This window comes from Channa argus, chromosome 3 (genome assembly GCF_033026475.1).
Source record: "Channa argus isolate prfri chromosome 3, Channa argus male v1.0, whole genome shotgun sequence".
Classification (NCBI taxonomy): Eukaryota; Metazoa; Chordata; class Actinopteri; order Anabantiformes; family Channidae; genus Channa; species Channa argus.
The window spans coordinates 26,477,428-26,499,356 of record NC_090199.1 but is presented as its reverse complement, the minus strand read 5'-3'; the positions used below and the strand labels follow the sequence as shown (position 1 = coordinate 26,499,356).

Genomic DNA, 21,929 nt, shown 5'->3' with positions numbered 1-21,929 from the left:
AAGTTGCCACTGCTGGAAACACTGGTTGGCTCATACAAATGGCAACACTAAGCTTTTGATGACACTAAACATCACCACCAGCAAACAGTGCCATTCCTTTTTCTTGCCACTGTAACTTTCATTATTTTACTATAACCATCGATGTAAAACCATTTCTGTTACTTCTGATGATGAAGGAACATTTGTACTAGCTGAACGGTCCAATAAATGTTATGTTGAGGAAAAGACATTCTTTTTCCATTTCAACCTTAAAAGTTTTTACTTAACCAACTCACACATCCTCACAACATGACAGGATCCACCTTCAGGCCTCACAGTAGGGTTGGTGTACTTTATTTGCATTTTAATCTACCACAATGACGTCAGGTAGATAAGAAAGAAAAACATAGTTTTTCAAGATTTGAGACCACTGCAAATTAATATAAAGAAAATGTCTCATTTACTCTTTTTACTGTACAGTTGCTTAAATTCCCTTTGACAGAAAACTAAAACCCCTAAGCATTTAAAGTGCTATTGTTCTGGTTCACTCTCGTTGCTCTCGTAGTTTTCTGCAGCAGCAGGGAGCTGTTATCAGCGAAAAATATATATATATTTTAAACCGACTGCTACAAACTCAGCACCAAACAGCAGACAGACATGCTTAGTTAGGTTAGAATTTATCAGATGAGGTGAGGGATATTGGAGTTGGGAGACACCACACAGAGGTAAAACAGAGCATTTATTTGGCTGAAATTGTCCAGATGGTGAAGAACATACCTCCAAAAAATAATGTTGCTGCATAGTAACACGTTTTCTATATGACTTAATGGGAGTAAAATTGCTTCTACAGCCCCAAGTATGAGTAGTATAGGAGTAGAAATACCTTATTATGGCAGTTTTTTACAGTTCAGTAAAAACAGAGTAACAGCGGTGTAGTATTTTACCTATTACCTTGTAATGTAATAAGTAATACAATACAGAATTATTACAATAACTAAAAACTTACATCAGGGTAAATATTAATATTATACGTAATTTAATAAATGTATTAGTAGCCTGGTAAAAGCACAAGATATATGTAGGTTGTAGGAGGCCAATTGTATTGTTTCTGTGTGTAATAAGTATTAAGCACAGCCACAAAAAAGAAATGTCTCCGTTACTATTTCATTTCATGGTAAAGATGGACGGCATGATTGTTCCTCACAAGTGAAACCACCTTAAGCCATGTCATCCAGCCCTGCTCCTTCAGGTTATAGCTATTTAGACAGATGTCATCATGCTGATTAAAGTTGAAGTGGACACTTTTTCTGATAGGTTGGTTTATGTAATAGTTGATTGCAACATCAGGTTGATTTTACATTTATTGATTTGACGGAATAAATGGTAAACGGTCAATCTGCATCTATCTCGTGCTTTTCTGCCTTATTGGTGCCCAAAGCCTTTTACACTGCTTCTCAATCAACCATTTGCACTCATACACTGATGGGGGGAGCTGCTATCCTGCCGGCCTGCACTCACCAGGACCAACTAAGTGTCTTGCTCAAGGTCACTCTGACATGTGACCAAAGGAGCCGAGAATCAAACCAACAACCCTGGGATTGATGGACGACTGCTCTACCTTCTGAACAACCGTTGCCCCTGCTGCCAGTTATATCAAGATACAAGCTTTTAGGATCATCAAACAAATTCAAAAGAAGGTAATAAATGTAATAGAAGATCCATTCACATTATTCGAACATTGCTCATGCCACCTAACTGCAGTATCCCAGGGCCCTAAATCCAGCTGGGGATCTTTGCTACATGTCTGTACCCTAAAAAAGTCTAATAAAGACACAACTTTCTCAAAGATCCATAAAAATAAATGGATAAATATGAAAATACGGATGTAAAGCACCGCAAACATGTACAACTTAAGTACTGTATAGATAAAGGAGAATTCAAATTCTTCCTAACAGCAATCTGCTCTGTGGTTTTTATCCAACTAGATATGAACAGAGGAAAGAGGAAACTGACTTTATCATATAAAAAAATGTGCCAGGAAGTTAAGTAATAAGCAGAATGAATTCAGAGCAGTAAGACTTAGAATGAGAGGCGAAGACATGCTGATCCACACAACAGTCCCGGAGCTCATGTTTTCACCATTTGGATGAAGTCAGGTTATTAAAGCTTAATGGGATTTTGATGAGGACGCTACCAGAGAGAGAGTGAGAGAACATTCAGCTTTAAATACGTTTAGTATAAAAATAATTTAAAAAGTGCAGTTGCCATGCCAACACTACCAGCACAGGACCTGGAGTCCTTGAGGAAATTGGAGGGCAGACATTTGATTACGGGGAACTCTGAATATGACGCAAGTTTCTAATCAACGATGCAGATGCTGATGTTTAAGAGAAGGCCTGGATGTTCCCTTCACGATGGAGATGCTTCAAAAGCACAAACACTGAAGCACGTGTGTGACTCGCATTTCTGATTTGAGTTTGAGTCCAACCAAAATTGGAATATTAAATATGTATATATGTACATTTTCTACTGTCTCAGAGTCATTATTTTATTCCCAGTTTAATTTTTTTATTTTATTTATATTTATTTATTTTATATTTGATCAGTGGCGCTGTGTAAGTAGCAGCAAGACAACTATGTTTGTTTCCTCTAATGGTGGCACATCACTCTTCAGTGTTACTAATGAAGGTTCTTTGGTCAGAGCTTCTTTCCCAGATTTCCACCTTTTTTTCCATAACTATTGTTTAACCATACAACAATGTCTTAGAGAGATGGAAAAGGAATCAATTACTCAGTAAAATCACCTCATAATATAAAACTACATATGATTCAAGAGAATACAAGTGGCCTTTGGACATATTTTAAACTTATTTACTATGTTTATGTATTTGTATCTGTTACATTTCTCTTTAAATGCCGTGGTTGTTCCTCGGCATGACGTTGGTGCCGTTGCGCCATCTAGTGGCCAACGCTAGGAAACTCATGTGTGAGTCACTGAAAGGCACAGTTGTTGAATTTAAACGATAAATTACCATATGATTAAGTTTTGGACAATATATTTGTTCATCAGTCAATTACTAGGTTCAGCAATACAACAACATCTGACACATCTGGCTAAGCAGGATGTGACATCATTCAATAGTCTGCTGCATCTGAACAGGTGTTGTTGACTGTTTCTTTCCCCATGTGTGATTCAACAGGGTCACACGTGTGTGTTCATGTTTTTGTTACATTCTGGGGCTCAAAATGTGTTCAAACACTCACATGTAATGACATGGTGTAAGGTTGCGCTGTGAATGACCACAGTGAGCCACATTCGATAGACCCCCTGAAATCTAGTCCACATTCTCCCTTGAGTACAGCTACACACATTAAAGGCAATATATACTGTATATATTGCATACAGTGCTATTTCTTGTGGTATTTTTACCACACATATGCACTTTAAGTCACATGAACTTGAGTTGGGAAAGATGCACACAAAGCTGGTGTGACTTCTATTAAATATCTTTTCACACTAATATCATGATCCACCATCATATCATTTGTGGTTTTCAAGTTATGTGTGGGAAATATAATAAAATATCAAACACAATACGCCAAAAAAACACATTAAGGTTTTCTGAAGTACTTTTATTGGGATACAAAATATTTACAGCCAACTAAGCAGTCTGTTACTGAATAAAGTCATTGGTTGAGAGAAGAAAGTGTAGATATGAGATAGCAGGAGGAAGACATCAGCCGCTAGTCCACTGGCACTGGCAGGTCCTGGTAATCTTTGACCTCTGGACTGTAGTGATTGATTTCAGGTTGTTCCCCGTTGAGTTCAGCATACTCTACTGAACCCTGCTGACAAACAAAGCAAGAGCCATGAAATGGTTATGGCCCTGATTCTTAAACGCTGGCAGAAACACACAAAATTTTTGATCCTAAGTAGAAACTGAAACAGTTTCAAAGTAAGGCTCAAATGCATGTCTGGTAATTTGAATGCAACACAGTTGTCCCTGCATTAGTTTAAATCTGATTTGAACCTGTGCTAGCAATTATATCCCCGACTATATAAGACACAGTCCCCCATTTTTTGTGGTGCAGAGGCTACTAACTGCAGGAAATAGGTTCAAAGAATACAAACAGCTACACACCATTATAAGGCTACTGTGAGATCACACAGCATCATCTGTCATCGCTGAATCACACCGATTAAAGAATGAACTGGTTTTAGATCATGATGTCACATCCTTAGCTTGTTTCTTCAAAGTCCTCTGCCTTGAATACCATGTAGGGACAAACAGGGCACCTCTGGAGAGGCACGCTGGGGGACACTATATGCTGGGTGAGATGGGCTTCAAAGTATTTTGACCGTACCGCAGTGCTGATCTGAGCAGACGATAGGGAAGGAAGCCCCAGCCCAAATGGCTTTGTTGTTTGGTTGCTAAAGAATTAGGATTCTTCGCGACCACAATTATAACGCACACATATTTAAATGTACGGACGGAGTCAGAGACGAAAGTGAGTGACTGGCTGACACAAGGCTTTTAATGCATCCCAGCATAGTAAGAGACAATATGTGCTACTATCTTTACTAGTTTTTGGAATAATTGGAACACGGTGCTGCTTTTAATGGCTAAAGTGGAAAATACAATAGATCTTCTAATAAAGTCTTGAAAGTTGTTCATGAAACCTTCATAACAAACCTTCTACAAAACCTCAATAAAAAATGAGGCTGTTAGGACATATGTAGTTTAGAGTTTAGATTCAATAAGTGTCAATACTATACGTACAATCTAACGCAATCCAATGTTATAAATTATACATTTCTCCTTTTTTAAGTTGAAACTGTCAGAAAGCTCATAATTCTACAAGATGTGTTTATTATTTATGTCACCGTGGGTGGTGGAGTCGTGGCAAAAACATTAGAACCACCTCTTAATATAATGCTCTCCAGTACAACTCCATCACCCCCTATGACCTCAAAAATAAACAGGGAGTAGAATGATCACTTTCTGACAGAATTCATGGCAGAGCTGCCGTATTGTGATTGCATCAGATTGTACAGGTGTACCTAATAAAATGGCCAGTGAGTGTAGAATAAATATGTGAAGTTACCATTTTCTTTTAGAAATGCACATAATTGATCGTTTGCAAGAATCATGATAACAATGAAAGCGTGGGATGAACACGTTGTTACTGTGCAGGTAGTTACTCACATAGTCACGAGGGTCAGCGGCACCTAAAGGAAAAGATAAAATGGTAAATGGTCTTCACTTAAGTGGCACTTTTCTACCTGGTACTCAAAGCACTTTACACTGCTTTACAATCCCACTCACAATCCCACACACTAACACCGATGGGGGAGCTGCTATGCAGCTGGCCAACACTCACTGGGAGCAACTAAGTTGGGGCTCAGTGTCCCTTGTGTCTTTACCCCCCTGCATAGGTTACATGCATGTTGCTTGGGTGTGTATGCTGCTCACTCACTGGGACACCTCAAAGTTACTCATTAGTCATCTGACGGTAACTGCACGGTGATGTGGCCGACCTTGATGATTCACTTGTTCCTCTGCGGCAGAGGCCTTTGTTTCGGTCCCGTCCCTGTCGTCTGAATCAACCTTTAGAAATGTGCAACTCACTCGCAGTTGCTTGACTCAACAAGCAAAGATTATGTTGTCACTGTCAAACAGGAAACAACGGGAGTGCGATGGAATGCTTGACTGGCACGTCCAGGCTCCGGGTGCTGTTCTAAAAGCAGGAAACTCCTGCCAGCGCTTACAGGAAATGGTCACGGGGATGTTGCTGGCCTGTCATTGGTCGCAAAGGTCCTCACACTGGATGTTATCACGGTCAAATTCAGAAGGAATTTTGCTACAATGTGAGTTGCATGTTGCCTCATTTTAGAGCTGCTTTGGTCAACACTTCCATGAGAAACCATGTTTCTGACTACCTCCAACTGTTACTCCCAGTTTAGCCTAGTTTTGATTTCAACCAGCTCTAAAAAAAACTTTCAGTGATTTAATATTTTATTGTTGTTAGAATAAGTATATGAATCAGCGCGGCTTTAAAGACGTTAAACTCACCGTGTGGAGAGTTGTTGAGCTCGCTGTACACCGTGTCTGTGCCTTTTCTCAGGGGAACTGTTGATACAGAAAGCCACGTGAGACGGCTCCAAATAAAAAGACGAGGTTTGGCACAAGCTTGCTAAAATTAGGCAGCTTGTGTCACAGCCCCCACGGACCCTCAAACACCAAAGCCGGTATCATAAACCAGCCTGGCAATTAGTTCAACCCTTCCTGTTTACAAGGTCTGGGATGGTTCTGGAAATCCCATCAGTTATCCCTGCAGTTAGAAAAACCTGAAGATTATGGTAATAATCCCAGTGTTAATTATGGGTAATTAGGCCCCTCCCAGGAAGAACTGGCCTGTCTTATCAATGTTGAAGGTATGTGGGGGGAAGCAGAGATGAGATGGCTTTAGGGGGAGAGTGTATATCAAGCTTTACAAATAGAGAGACATAAAAATGATCATCATGTGACATTCTGGCCATGAATGTCATCCAGTGATTGTATGCGTGTGTGTGTGTGTGTGTGTGTGAGAGAGAGAAACCACTTCACCTCTGGCAGGATCCACTGGTTGGGGATGCACCACCTCTGTGTACTCCACATCAGGCTCGCTGGACAGCACACTGCTCACCTCATCAGTGGCTGCACCAAGTACATGAACAAAATCCTCTGTAAAAAGCCGCTAAAGCCTCCAAAAGAAGGCGTCTACTCAAAGTTAATTGAAATTCAAATGTATCAGAAAAGTTAAATACTGTATCGTAAGCGCAACCCACCTGCTTCAGGTGGTCGCTCACTCCACACACTGACTACAACAGCTCTGCCCACTCTGGCTGTGAGACACACAAAGACAAACATCAGGACACGACTCAGCTGCTGAACCCAGAACGGAGTGAGGTTAAAAGTCCTGCACTAATCTGAGTGAAGCACATACCTTTACTGACTATTAGCATTAAAAAAAATCACAGTGCGAAAGAAAAGGCCACGAAACATGACATTTAATGCTTTGACTTCTTTTAGATTCGTGTCCCATTTCCACAAATACACTCTCACTCACTTGCCAAGGAGCGGATAAGAGCGTATTCTGTTCTTTTAGTGGAAGATCTGTGTGCATGGACGGAGGCTTTTATTCCTAAAGGAGCTCCTTTCCTCACTGGGTGCACACACCAATCTTCTCCACAATACGTTGTTAATTCGGCGACGGCTGCACAGTACATTCAGGCACAAACAACTTCCTGCTGCAACTTCCCACTCGGTAATGTCATCTCACACGCACAGCTCGACGTAGGCTTACGTGACTAATTTTCTTCACCTGGTGCGGGCATTTTAGCCTGAAACTAAATAAGACCCCCCCGCAACTCTCTCTGGTAGTAGTTTTGTTCACACTGACTCCCCCCAACCTGCTTCTGTGCCAACATAGGAAGTGGTTCTGCATTGTTTCAGATTTTCAAGGAAGTCTCTGTTGTGTGCTTGTTTTTCGGATATGAATCGACTTCATATTGTGTTGGTATTCTCGTCCTGGACCTGTGCCTCATGTGGTCGCACCATTTAGGTCTTAACACAATAGGATTCTAGGGTTTGAATAGTAAACACAGTGCTAAACATTTTCACAGTGGATGAATTTTGCCTCAAATGGAGCAGGTGGAGCAAATGAATGTTACGGACACAAGTCTAAATAAAACCAGCATATTTATTCTACAAGCGTCTCTTCCAATTAGTCGAGGGATCAACCAAAAATATATACACACACATTTCCTGTGCTGGTGATAAAAGGTAAACACAAATCACCAAGCCGGTTTACACATACACATCAAGGACATGCAATCACACGGAGACAGAAAATGAAGAACAAAAGACGTAGACAGCAGTGTTAAGTATAAAATCAAAGGCCATCTAGTAGGAGGAGGGGAGAGGGAGCAGCGGGTCCTGGTTTATAGGTCTTCACAGAAAAGCCCCCCATAGAAAATATGTCCAAATCCTGGCGTCAAATTAGGATTAGGATTAGGATTTAGGCCTTCTTTGCTCCTTTCCATTTTTGCCCTCAGAGTCTTTTCTCTGCCTTCTTCATTAGGATTAATGCCTTCTTTGTTCCTTTCCGGTTATTTTTTTTTTTCTTTGTATGTCCTTTTATTAGAAAATGTTTCGAAACAACTGAATTAAAGTCCCTCCCACTGCAGGGCATCTCTACACTGTGGCCGGGATACTGTAGCTGCTCCTGTTGCTGATGTCAGCGGGAAGCGATGCCGCACTATGTCGCATCCCATTGGTCACTCTCCCCTCCGTGCCATCATAGAGCGGCGCTGCGTCTGGAAGGAGATGATAGTGGGCACTCTAAGCCGTTTGCAAGAACTGACGGTCCGTGTCTCGTACTGTGATTTAATCCTCAAAGCAGAGTCTTTATCCTTAAACAAGGCTTGTAACCCCGGACACTTCCTATCACAACTGCATTGTAACAAAGTGCTACTGTTCCTGCCTCAGTAGTTCATATTTTAAACACAATGTACATGCAAGACAATAAGAGCCAGACAAGGACAATTCTTTTAAACATATAGTACAGACATTGTGCATGCACTGAAATCCACAAAGGTGGCTATGTCCCCCAAACATGAGCCCTGCATGCAGATTAGGAAATGGATTGTGTTAGTGAGTATGGCTACAACAGGAAACATGCTATGACCACTGGGGGATACAAAATGACTAATGGCATTTAGGATAATGACTAATGAAGTACATTCAGTGGGTCACAGGGGAAAAGTAAATCCAAGCTACCTGTGGCTGCGTTATAAACCTCTGTGTTGTGGGTTAGGTTCACTGTTAGAGAGTCATCTGATTTAGGGCTTAAAGGCTTTCTGAGAAATGGTGAAAATAAAGTCAGCTCCAGCAGCAGTGTATATAAAAAAAAATAATAAAAAAATCAACAATACTTTATTAAACAGGTTATTTTCCAGTAAACATTCCTCAGAATTTCCAATTAGAAATTAATTTCTAGGAAAAGTTGGAAAACAGCTCTAGTTAATAATTACCTGCTTTTATTTCTTTAGTTTTTATCCGTGTAATTAAGTCAATTTTAAGAAATTAAGTAGAATAGTTCACCAGCAACTATATATTATATCTTTAGTAACATAGTCCGAGATTGTTTGTGGAAATTAGGCAGAAATATGTTTGGGAGCGTAACTGCTGAGTTGCTAAGTTTTTGTTTTTTTTTGATACCTGGTCATTAACGGCTAAATACCAGCTAATGTTTAGAAAAGTGGGAGGAAGGTTTCCAAAAAATAAAAAATGTATCTGGAAAATAAGGGACCTGTAAAATAAAGTTACCAAAAAATCTATTAAACACAAAATGATCTAAGGCTAAACTATACAAAATAAACACTGGTACATAATAATAAATTACTTCAACAACCATACTGGTGGTTTTACACGGCGGTAACACGCCGTTGCTGTCATGACGGCCTGTTCTAGCAGCTTGTCTTAAAGGTACCGAGCATCATCGAGACCTGCACGATCCTTCAACAAAAACACATCTGTGAACCGTGAAAGTATAAAAGTGGACGGATGTATGAAAAACTTTATGAAAACTTGCATCGTATTTACATTGTTTGCTAGCTTGCAATCTTCTTCCTTAGACTGGGGAAACGCCACAGGAAAATTGGGACGATTTTTTGTCAAATTCATTTCATTTCCAACTTGACAGTGGTCAGAACTGATTATTGCCGCAAATGATTCAGTAATCTTGGGGAATTTCTGACACATCTTGACTGAATCTTTTAGTGTGTGTTCTTTAGATTTTTATAATGTTTTTTGTCCTTTCAGTTTATCCCGTGAGTTCAGTGTCGCCACAGCGGATCATTGTCCCCATGTTGATTTGGCACAGTTTTTATGCCGGGTGCTTGGGCTTGGGACCAGCACTGCACAGCTGGGGACGGGGAAGGGGCTGTTGTTTTTAAAATCAATTTCAAACTCCTCTAATGTGCACAAGGCCCTAGATGCAACTTCGCTTGGAAAAGTACAGCAATGTTCAATGGAATTGTGTGAAACCAGTGCTTAGAAAGTATCCTCGTACCGACAGCATACAAACAACACAATCATAAGACCACTACTCTATAGCTCCCCTAGTGGTCAACAGCAACACATGGTCCCTTTAAAGTTTGGATTTGGAAGTTTTTATCCTTTGTTTGTTTATTCCTATACTTCTATTCTGACAACATTGTATTACACGTCTAAAACAGACTACATCTTTTAATGTAGTTACAGCAGCAAAACAATAAAAAATTATTGAATTTTAATATTTGTACCTGCTCTACTAATATGCATGTTTCTTGGTGCTACAGCTGTACAGTCAACATTAAGCACATATCAGAAATAACTGTCCTAATTTTATTGTCTATTGTTTTTTTTGGTTTTCATTTTTTCTTACAAACTAACCTGATATAATTTAAATGCTATAACCTCGCAGTATAACATTTTTGGATTAATAAAGTACTCTGTCCAATTATAAGCAGTTTTAAAGTTTGGTAAATATGAGTTGCATTAGAAGACAATGGGATGATGAACTATCAATAAATTAGGAAGCAGTGGTGATGGAAATATTTTACAGTATAAAATAATTTGAAGTCTTATTTCCAACTCTTGTTCATTAAAACATTTTGTAGACTACTGGGCAACTTAAAAAGTTTTACATTTTTAAATCTATGAATCAAATGAATGTGCCAGCTGGAGTTTAGTTCGCTCATCACAACGCTTCAGTGAGTTATGAAATTCATCCTTCCCATTTTCTCTTGCACCTAACACATCTTGTTTGATGCACAGGGAATTGTATCCACTTGGGCATTGGACATTTTCTCACACAGACCTGACCCAACAGCTGTGATAGTAAAACTGTACCCGACCCAACCGGACTCCACTGAGCAACATTAGGCCTCCAGTCTGTGCCCTAAACACGAAGCTGGAGTCTGGAGATGGTTAGGTTAGCTTAGCTTAGCATAAACAAGAAACAGGGGTCAAACAGGTGGCCAGGCTCAATCTAAAGGTAGAATACTTTTCCAGGTATCACCTGTTTGTGCACAATAACCAAAAAGTCAATGTGCAACTTATGGAGGTTTTCTTGTCCAGAAGCAGAAACACAGTGAGGTCGCGCCATCACAGTGAGCTTCCAGTCAACCAGACTCAAACCTTCCATCCCAGAGCCTTCTGGAACACACCACAAATTGTGAGTTTTCCCTTAAAGAAAAAAAAGCTAGAGAGTCTGTAACTAATATTAAGACTGTGTAAATGCCCAAGCAAGTTTATGAAATTGTATCTTCAATAATAATTGTAATTATGTGTTTTGTACAGTGCGAGCATCATGTAAAGGGCCGAAACACTCAATCACTCATGTGAAAGCTGCTTAGACCTGCTGAAAAAATATTAAAATAACTTAGAGGATTCACTAGCGGTCTCCTCCTCGCTCTCTGCACACATTGAGGGGCATCAAATAAAATAATCCTACAGCTTATCCAGACTTTCCAAATGAAACTGGAGGGAATGAATCAAATTCCGATGATAAAAAGTCGACGTGCAGGGTTTGGGACACTTCTTTTCTAATGATTCTCTAGGACAAAAAAAAGCTCTTTGAACCAGTGTGTGTCACGTGGTCATCGTACGAGTTGCACTAAAACCGTTTACCACTACGGCAGAATTGCCTCACTGCCCAGTGCCGATACTGGGGGCTCGACTGGGGGCTCGACTGCGGGGCTTGTGCAAAACAACCAGTATGGTTCTATCAATAGCAAGCATTGAAATACCACAGCCATTGAAGCCAGCTAATAAAACTACATACACTGTCTCCAACTTTTACTGTATCTGTCACATTCTGAGGATGCAAATAATCGAACCAACTCACACTGACAATTCAGGAGCTGCTTCTCTTTTACCTACAATAAGAGAGGAGAGGTGAGAGAAGCAGGGGGGAAGCACAGTAGTTGGAGGAGGGTTGGTTTTCATACATAGTTAGAAATGAGAGGTGTGAGTTGCTGGAGGACTATAGGACTCTCTACCTCTCTTGAAGATGAAGTACAGCACACACACTACCACCAGCACCAAGAGAGCCAGCAGGCAGAAGCCCACAATCAAGGCTTTCTTCCAAAACGCCAGATGCACTGCAGAAAGAAAACCGACAATGAAGGGAGGGAATGTTAGCCACAAATAAAAACACAAGGGGGACAGAAGTGAATAAAATGGGACATGATAACAATTGGTTTGCTGAAGAAAAGGTTGAAAAGACGAAAAGAAACCTCCGGATGTCAAAGTAGAAAGCAGGCAATTTGTTCTACTTCTTTTCTCCTCTTTTTTTTAAAGTATATTGTTTTGTCTGTAAGTCTGTAAAGTATGTTGATCAGTTTATTCATGTACATTGACCCAGAAACCTCAGGTAGACGGACTGATGTCAAATGTAGGGACCCTCATGTCCACTTAGGATAAAGTGTGGTGAAATTGAAATTTTTACTTTACTTTTATTTGCTAAAATTGGAAAAAAAAACCCTAATGAAACAATAAAAAAACAACAATGAAATGGTTTTAGTGTTTAGTCCTATTTAGTAAATGTTGATGATTTTTTTTTTTATGCTTTGAAGGTTGTTAGCATTTAACCCAAAGTACAATACAATTTGACAGTAAAGTGGACATGTGGAAAATAAAGATAAAATGTTTAGAGGAAAGTTGAGAGTTAAAGGGAATTGTTTTCTCTTTTACTGCATTTTTGCACTATTGTATTAGGAATTAGGACTCTGAAGACATTGTGCCAGAAATTGCATCTATCCAGGAGGACAAAGTGCACTAATTTGGACACGTTTGCAGACCTGAAAGAGCTGCTGCAAGGCGATGGATAGGTTCACCTGGGAGCAGCACAGAGGGGACATGTTGTTGGACACAGTAAGACAATTGTGCTGTTTGGCCCGGAAGGTGATAAGCCCAGGAAATCTGAGACACAGGCAAAGTTTGCGTGTCCTGTGGCAGGTGGATGACAAGCTGAGGCCATACGTCATCGCCATTAATGGTTGACTTGTTGGTCTCAGTCGTTACACTGTGTGGAATGAGGCCCACAGAACAGACAACAACCCTAAAGTAGTAGAAGACTACTTCTACTACTTTAGAGACTAATGATAATCACTGTGTGTTTGGGACGATGCCCAGAATGACAACACTCTCAGTTCCTCTGGGCAACGTCCCTGCTATGGATGTGATAAAACCATATGGCTGCAGCTTGTCATACAAATCCATATGCCACGGTGTGTCGGGACCTTTTTACCATTATGCCTGCATCTCAACCGCCACGTTTGTTTGAGCTCAACATGATACTAAAACCTATGCGAAGTACAATTTTACCATTTCATTTGGACGAGGTATTTTGAAGAAGCAATACAATAAGTACTAAAACTAGTGGTTTTTTTTTCTGGAAATGTCAAATCAGATTTTCAGAGCCCAAGTTCCTGATCACAAATGTGCCTGAGTGAACTTAAAACAGTATAAAACAGCATCTTGAGCTGATTAAGGAAAAACTCTTCCTTGTGAAAGTGAGAATGTTACGTTTATTTTTGACATTTCAAACGTATTCTAAAAATGAAAATAACGGTTTCCTCAATGTGGCCTTAATTCTCATATTTCTATCGGTTAACCCTTATTAATCCCCTACAAATTATGAGAAACCAATGCAAAACTAACATTTTGTCGAGTCCTAATGCAAAATGAATTCCAGAAGCATGTAAAGGTCATAATGGATATTAAACGTTTTGGTAAGTTTTGAGATCAGTGTGACCCTCATGTTTTCCCTATGACAGAAGCAGATACACACTCTGTGATTCCTAGTTCACTTCAGCCAAAGCTGTGCAGTACATTACTTCACTGTGAGCAGCCAAAAGGAGACAAAGTGCGAAACGAAAGTAAGCAACTGAAAAGTAAAGATACTGGACGTACTTGTAGGAAATGTGCTGCGCAGACAGGGAAAAAAGGAGCCTGTTGCTGCACAGCATGGTTGAAAAATCTGGACTAATTGAAAGCAAAAGCAAGAAGGTGGATGCTGGGAAATACGGCTTTATGCTAAATCTAATTTTTGTCTTAAACGTTTAAATATTGTGTTTTGTTTGCAGACATAATGAGAGCATCGACGTTTCCCGAGGATCATGTGAAGAAGCCTATTCAGCGCCTAAGTGTGTTTCACTGCAAGTTACGTTCCAACGTCTGAAGGAAAAGAAAGAAAGCAAAGAAGGTTTTTCATGCTAAGGTGAATAAAAAGTCAGGGTGAATTAGAGAACAGCTCCCTGCTGAGCACAAATAACCATCATTCTCACCCTCTATGTCGATCGGCTCGCTGTTAACCTTGTTGGCAGGGTTGATAGCCTCGCAGTAGTACTTGCCACTGTGCTCCTTAGACAACCTCTCGAGCTGGTAGTGAAAGCTGAGCTGCTCGACGGTTTTGCTTTCCAGTGGCAGGTCGCGGCCTTCGCGGTACAGCTTAAAGGTGACGGGTGGTGTGCCTTCAACACTGCAAGTCAGCAGCATAGGATTTCCCTCAGACACCTCGGGTAATTCGGGGCGTACCCTCAGAGATGGATTCGAAAGAGGCACTGTGAGAGAAAGCAGGTAAAATTAGTCAAGAATGTCTTAATTATAAACCGAGGTATTATTTAAACATAACAACCTAATCAGACACGATAAACTTTTTATGCAACTAAATACATAGTTATCCATAAAACACACACTACACTCTGACTCTCATTATTATCAATCAATTATCCATTAGCAATCATTATGTATTATTTCTTAATAGTAATTATAATATGAGCTGAAATAAATCTAAAGCTTAGTTTGTTAATATTTTGTAACTAAAACACTTTGACATAATGGAAAATACAATTTTGGGACACGTGAAGCGTCTAGTTAGTTTCGCTCTGTCCACATGTAGCTGAAGCTCACTAACACAAATGGAAACGTAATAAAAAAAAAAACACTGAACTCTTCAAATGAACTCAATTAGCCACAGTAGACAAAGCGCAATCAGGAAAATACACATTTCTTTTGTGAGGAACAACCTCAATCTGCCGAGAAGGTCGTGTGGTGTGATGGAAAAGCTGCAGAACACAGACTTCCCTTATAAAAGTTTACACGACGTCGCAGCGGCTCATGAAATTTATCTACATGTCGCAATCTACTGGTTGATTTGGAATTATTGAAGAGTGTTGATTAAAAAGTATAACTTAACAAGTATTCACTCGTGCAAAATGAATGTTGCAGTTGTTTTAAATACTTACCAGTCACAGTGGTGTTAAGTCTAGCACTGACCCGCGGGTCCCTGTTGCTATTCTTAGCCTCACACCTGTACTTGGTAACGTCATCAGGCTTGGTGACGGAGACGGAGAAATCTGCTCCGAGTTGCTGATTGTGCTGATTGATGCTGACCGTGCTCACTGGGTCGTCATCTTTCAGCAGAGTGTAGTTTATCGGCAGGCTGCCGGCGTCCGAACGACAGCGGATTGTGAAGGGCCTTCCTACGACGGCCCTGCCAACCACTGACATCCTCGGAGCGGAGACAGGAACTAAAAAAGGTACAGTGTAATAAAATGCTGATGCTAGATAGTGACATCATCACCAGTCTATTACATACTGTCCACTGATGAACAGTCAGGTAGAAAACCACTTTCCTTCAGCCTAAGACAAAATAGACTAGCTTGTTAAATTTACTAGTGACCCGTGCTATTGACTCTGTTTTACCTGTATGCTGAGCTAAACTCTAACTTAGCCTTGGTAAGAGAGCGCATTTCTAGATTTGCCAAAATGTCGCAGACCCAAAGTCCCACTATGCTTTGTAATTAGAACTGTATCTACGTATTCGATTTTTAATCTTGCCTTTAATTCCACAGCTTTACCTTTAGGACGCACAGTTAAGGTTTGACTGTGTTTCTCGATTCCTTTGGCTTGAGCCATGCAGGTGTAGTCGAAATCATTCTGCAGGGCATTGCGAGAAAATACTCCAGCTCCACTTAGGCTTGGTGAATCTCTAGGTGGATAAAGACTGTAAACCAGCTCCCCACTGCTGAGTCTCTCTGAAGCATAGCGCTCACTTTTACAGATTAGTGTGATGTTGTCCTTTTCGAAGACTTCAGCCGGAGACATGGTGAGAGTGGGCACTGAGAACAGCTCTGTGGAAAGAGGTGAAAAACAGACCAGCTCGTCATGTGCGTGGACATCACTTAATAGTGTAAATGCTGATTTGGATGAAAACGGACAAATGGTAGTAACTGTGATGAAAAACACAACTTACAGCCAATTCAGTAATTAAAATGAAGAAGAAAAGAAAGACACCTCTTAATTTGCCTCGACCTTCCGATTAGTCGGACAAAGAGACAAGAGGTCGAAAGGTCACCGTTGCTCTTTTCACCCACCTGTCACTAAAAGCGTCTCTGTGGTGACTTTGATCACTCCTCCCATCTCAAACCTGCAGTCCAAATCCCAGGGCTCCTTTGCCAGAGCAACTATGCTGTGGTTCACTTGGTTGACTCCACTAGTGAGAAGTTTGTTCCCATGGCTCAAGTAGAGTTTGATGCCTTCAGAGCTGTGCGACGAGTTGGCGACCGAGCACGAGATGTTGACGCGGTCTCCTTCGAAGATATTTGACTTCGGGGAAATCACCATAACTGGTGTGATGGTAAGTTCTACAGAGGCAGAAACAGGGTGAAATACGTTCAGCTTTGCAACAGGTTAATCCGCTGCCTTAAAACTGTCCCTTAATTAAGCTAAGATTAATTTATTGTGAGTTCTGAAAATGTGACACAAACTCATGGAAAGTACAATATGACATTATTTGGTTCCACAAATTTCTGCATGATGTTTTTCCAGCGTACCTACCTCTGACCGAAACAGTGACTTCATTGCTTTTGTTGGATTTGAAACCTGGTGGCTCTACGAAGACAGTATAGGTGCAGTGAATTCTGTGGGTTCCGGCCTTGTTAAAGGGAATCTTGTTTTCGTATAGTGGGGAGGTGCTTGAGTCTCGTGAGATTTCTTCGGAGTCCTTGTAGAGGCTAAAGTACAGGGGACCTTGCTCACCAGGCGCTGCACATGTGGCTGTCACCTCGTCTCCTTCAACGACCTCATACTTGTTAAGGTGAAGAACTGGTTCTGACAAACCTGAAAACCCAATGTTTTTTGTGAAATGTGCTCAAATTTGTCACCTTGCTCAAACAATGTCAAATTTAAAGACTTATAGGTTCCTCTTGCTTGCTGTTCCAATTAAAATCACAAGCATGCAAATGTGGGCTGCAGAATCCTGACTATGTTATTTTTATTATTATGACTGTAATTAATTTCATATCATGAAATGAGAATCATTCAATGAATCAACTTCTCAAACTGTGACAAACCAACCTGTCACTGTGAGCGTTTTAGCTTCGCTTTCCTTTCGATTTCCCTCGATGTTAACGCTGCACCTAAACTTGCCAGCTTGGGAGACTCTGGCATCAGGCAGCTGGTAAAGGAAATCATCCGACGTGCTGGAGGTCTTGGTGTAGAGGTGGACGTTGTTCCTAATTAGGGTGTAATTGCGACTCAGAGCCTCCTGTCCTGAGCTGCTGCTGATGACAGCCTGACATCTCACAGTCACATTGGTTCCCCGAGTCACGTCAGCACTGGGCTCGATGGACAGTAGGACGTTTTTTATTATGAATGCTAGGAAGTAAAAAAAAAATTGATTTAATCAAGTTAGTTCAATGCACTGGAAAAAAGCCTCGTGTGTGATTGATACTTGTCCCATGTGACTTTTCAAAACGATTTCCTATTAAATTTACTCAGGTTAAAAATATAAAAATGCTAAATGTATCTTTACTGTACAACGTCTTAAAATAAAATCAATCTTACAAAAAATATTGAATTTAATTAGAATACTCGACTAATAGTATAGATGACTATTGTGACACAACCCTTGTTTTTATTAAATATTAAAAAAAAAAAACTATGAACAGAATGAGACACTGCTTATATTGATATTATTGTTGATATTGTCCTCACACTTTGTGACACCCCGTCCTCCTGCCTGTGTGGATTCACTCACAGGTTCTCCTGCAACCTGGAGGGACACACGGCACCAGTGTCCACAATTGATTTTTTTGGGCAGATTTCTTTGCCAATTTCTCAGCCACAACTAGGATTCTAATCCAGTTTTGATGATAAAAGGCTGCAGACCAAGCAGGCAGAAGTAAAGGAAGGCTGAATGAAAGAAAATGAAGTCCAATGAAAACGCCTGCAGACGTTTGAATAAGTCACTTTCCTTTTTTTTGTTTTTTTTTTAGACAGTAGTTGCTCCACTGTCTCTCTCCCACTGCTGGAGACAAACAGCACCAAAACAAATCACGAAGCAGCTTCTTCTGTCACTAAAGTGCTCAAATCTGCGAGCTGTGCTTCTTTAATCACGCTGCATATCTGGATTGACACTAATCAATTAAATTTATAGTAACCATGGTAACTATATAACCCACAGCAACACTGGTGCCTGTTGGCTTAACATGTCCTGATATTAACATTGTACAATAATAAAATATAAAAATATAGGTCAAAATGAGACTAAGATCAAATAATTAAACTAGTAGAACGTAAGCTATAACCTATTTTAGTCAACAATTTTGTGATTTTTACCATGTTTCCCTATTCAGCCTAATGACACTAAGATGTAAACAGTCCATCTCCTCCAGCCCAGCTTTTCGGAGGAAGATTAGATCTTGTTTCCTGACAAAGATCCACCATGTTCTCTTCACACTGCTGCTTCTCTCCTTATTTTCTACCTTCATTTTTTTTTTTCTTTTCATAAAACTCGATTCGTTCGGGCTTAAATTTTTCATATGAAGGTGATGTGCTTTCTGTCCATTTTAGATGAACGTTTTTTAAGAGGAGAGATTTCACTGTGAGCACATAGTGTACTTACGAATACACGGGAAAGAGCTTTGTAGGTGTTGTTGGGGGGAAATAAAGTTTGCTCTCTCATTTGGGAGACGCTATTAACTACATTATTATCTTTTAAAACATATTTGCCTAATCTGTATTTATGGGCGGCAAGGTGGTGGAGTGGTTAGCACCGCCACGCCACAAAGATAAGCGGGAACACTGGGGACTGGCTGCATAATAGACTGGTGTCCAGTCCAGGGTTTAACCCACAACCCGAAACAAGACAGGAAAACTCATCACATGGCGCCGTCATCTTTATCTCTTCCAATCCACATCCACACTCCTACAGGCTCATTTTACAGGCGTATTCAAAATGACCATAAAACCGAAAAATCAGCTTGGCACTCGGGAAGCATTTCGTTACATTCGTGACAGCATCCAAACAATGCTTATGTACGTATCACGGGAAAAAGTGTTGGCCATGTGCTGATGTGACGGTCGACGGGGAAGAAGTTTTGGAAGCAATTTTTTTTTTTAATGTGAGCTATTGGTTCAGCATCCTGACTAAGGGTCTTGACATCTGTCGCTTACAGGTGTGAAATAACGTGTTCGTCTGTCAGTGACAGGAAGTGATACATCACCACAACAGCTACTGTACAGAAATGCTGGCCTGCTAACACGTTTTGAGTCCCCTGTGTATAACATTCACATGAATCACGTTTTGAGACCTCAAGAGAACAAGATGGCACAAGTGGTTTTATCCTAATTATATTCAATTTCTGACACGGGTCAAAACGTGCACAGGTGAAATTTAATGATTCAGAAGCAATGTTTGTTCATGTTCCTACATGAATACAGGAGCATCTTCTTTTTCACCATACACATATGATATTTTAACAAAAAGCCAGATCTTTAGCCTCCTCTGCATTCACAGACTAAAGCCCTTTTAAGAGCAACACAAGTTTTAGTTTTCTGTTGAGTGTCAGAGACAACAGGCTGCTGTTGTAGGGTACAAAACTCACTTGAAGGACAAGGAAAAAAAAAAACCAACAGGAAAAGTACTTTGTTCAACAAACACAGCCCAATTCGACTCCATTAAGATTAAGATTAAGATTTTAGCTGTAATGAAGAATTTATGGAATTCAATATGCAGCAATGAAAGTGACATTTCCCCCAATACTTCTCAGATGGTTTTGTTCAAATATTCGTGTTGGGCGCAAAGAAGTAAACACATCCAATATTTTTTTGATAAGTTTGTAGAAACATTAAAAAAAAGGAATAATGGAACGAGTCATGTTTTGTTCTCCTTTTTCATTCACCTCTCATCATCCCCATATCTTAAAATATTAAATTTCAGACACTAGACTGTAAACAGTGGACTAAACTACAAAACTGTAGAAAGAGTATTACAATCGTATTAAACTGTTACCTATATCATGATGCCTCAGCATTAACAAATAAATCCGTATACAATTAGTATTTTAATACTATATTATAGTACTAAAGTACATTTTGTACAAATTTAGTACAAATTTCAAAGGCAGGACCTTTATTAGGGATTATTTATTATTGTTGTGGTAGCTGAATTACGTAAGTAAATAAAATCTCTGTTTCAACTATTTCACACAAGTTAAGAAAAAAAGAATGAGAAACCAACATGATACATGTACTTTACTGTTTCTAGGTAGATAGAAAGGTGAGATTCTATCTAACTGATAAGACAATTACAGTGAATAAAGTGATTTTTTTCCCCCCCAGAAATTCTGAATTCTGAGTTCTTTGTCATCTGTTCTCCTAAAAATACGATTTTAATAATCTGCTTATGGAAAAATGAAATAACCTAAGCTTCCAGCTTAGAAAGTGCCAAAATGGCCCCAGTTTAAATAACCTCTTCCATTTTTTTTTTTACCAAAACTGATCCACACTGACTCATGTCTTTAATCACCAACCAGCTGTAGAGGACAGAGAGGCGTGTGACACTGCTTAGCACCATGTTCCCATGGCTTCCTACCACAACTTTTCCACCGTACCAGACAGCTCTGGACAAACAGGACTCTTTCCGTGTGTCTCTCTTGGCTTTTTTTGTTGTTGTTTTAGTGGTTGAAGCCCAATAACGTTTCCCACAAGTTAATCGAAAAGTAAAGCGACGCATAAACACTGGCTCTTCTTTAACTCCACCCTAAACTCAGGGGTCATATTCGCTAAAGTGTCTCGCTGTAAATACAATTCTAAACCTAAGGGTCTTTTACAGAAGGATGTTTACTGATGAAGAAAAGGGTTTACTCACATTGTTGTGCATCCACCACTCTTCCTGGAAAGAAATCTTGGAACAAGATAAGAAAGCACCAGATTAGAGACCAGATCTAACAATCTCACAAAAATACAAAATCCAAGGTAAAAGCTCAGGAGTCTTACAGCTGGACAGGAGTGTGTGGGTGAGGAGTAGAAGGGGGCCCATCCTGTGCTGCTGGCTGTGGTGGAGGTCAACGGACTTGTGAATATGCTTGATGAAGGTTGATGTGTGTGTGTGTGTGTGTATGTGTATGGGTGGGTGGGAGTGCACACTAAGGTGGTGCTGTACCTCCGCCACTCAGTGGTTATCACCCAGAGCAGCCATCAGCCTGGCTTAATTTCACAGGAAGCGAGTGTTGTTTCCTCAGGATGTTCACGCCGCCCGACTCTTTGCTGCTGTGGAATGTTCTCTGGGCTCCAAGTGTGTGCATATGTATGTGTGTGTGTGAAATGGTAGTCACAATACTGACGGGCTGCTTGGGTTGCAGTGGTCAGGACTCTGACTTCTGACCTCGGCTGATAGGGCTGAGCAGGTAGAGAAGAAATGGATGAGGACAACAGTCTTTGTGAAGAAAAAAAAAGAAAAACCATTTCCTGAAACGAAGATAATAGTTTAGCAGAGCTACTAAAAAGTATTTTCGCTGAAATAAATCTGAGCCTGGCTCTGACAGGAAACATGTAGGTGGAACTATTTAAACT

At 40.2% G+C, this 21,929-nt stretch overlaps 1 protein-coding gene across 14 annotated transcripts; it reads right to left on the bottom strand.

The window, feature by feature from the left end:
- Positions 1-3,591: 3,591 nt before the first annotated feature.
- Positions 3,592-21,616, bottom strand: pecam1b (platelet and endothelial cell adhesion molecule 1b). Of its 14 annotated transcripts, none has more exons than XM_067498393.1 (16): positions 21,354-21,616; positions 21,226-21,261; positions 17,430-17,729; positions 16,911-17,192; positions 16,448-16,717; positions 15,932-16,204; positions 15,317-15,601; positions 14,357-14,632; positions 12,068-12,169; positions 11,914-11,944; positions 8,802-8,881; positions 6,809-6,865; positions 6,588-6,677; positions 6,054-6,110; positions 5,187-5,209; positions 3,592-3,828 (listed from the first exon to the last, which is right to left on the bottom strand). In XM_067498393.1, the coding sequence occupies exons 1-16, from the start codon at positions 21,394-21,396 to the stop codon at positions 3,724-3,726; spliced, it is 2,310 nt and encodes a 769-aa protein (XP_067354494.1). In that variant the 5' UTR covers positions 21,397-21,616; the 3' UTR covers positions 3,592-3,723. The 14 variants fall into 14 exon arrangements, 12 of the variants coding, with proteins under 12 accessions (XP_067354494.1, XP_067354495.1, XP_067354496.1 ...); XM_067498394.1 differs by having other exon boundaries at positions 3,592-3,825; positions 21,354-21,615; XM_067498395.1 differs by lacking the exon at positions 6,054-6,110 and having other exon boundaries at positions 21,354-21,615.
- Positions 21,617-21,929: the final 313 nt, after the last annotated feature.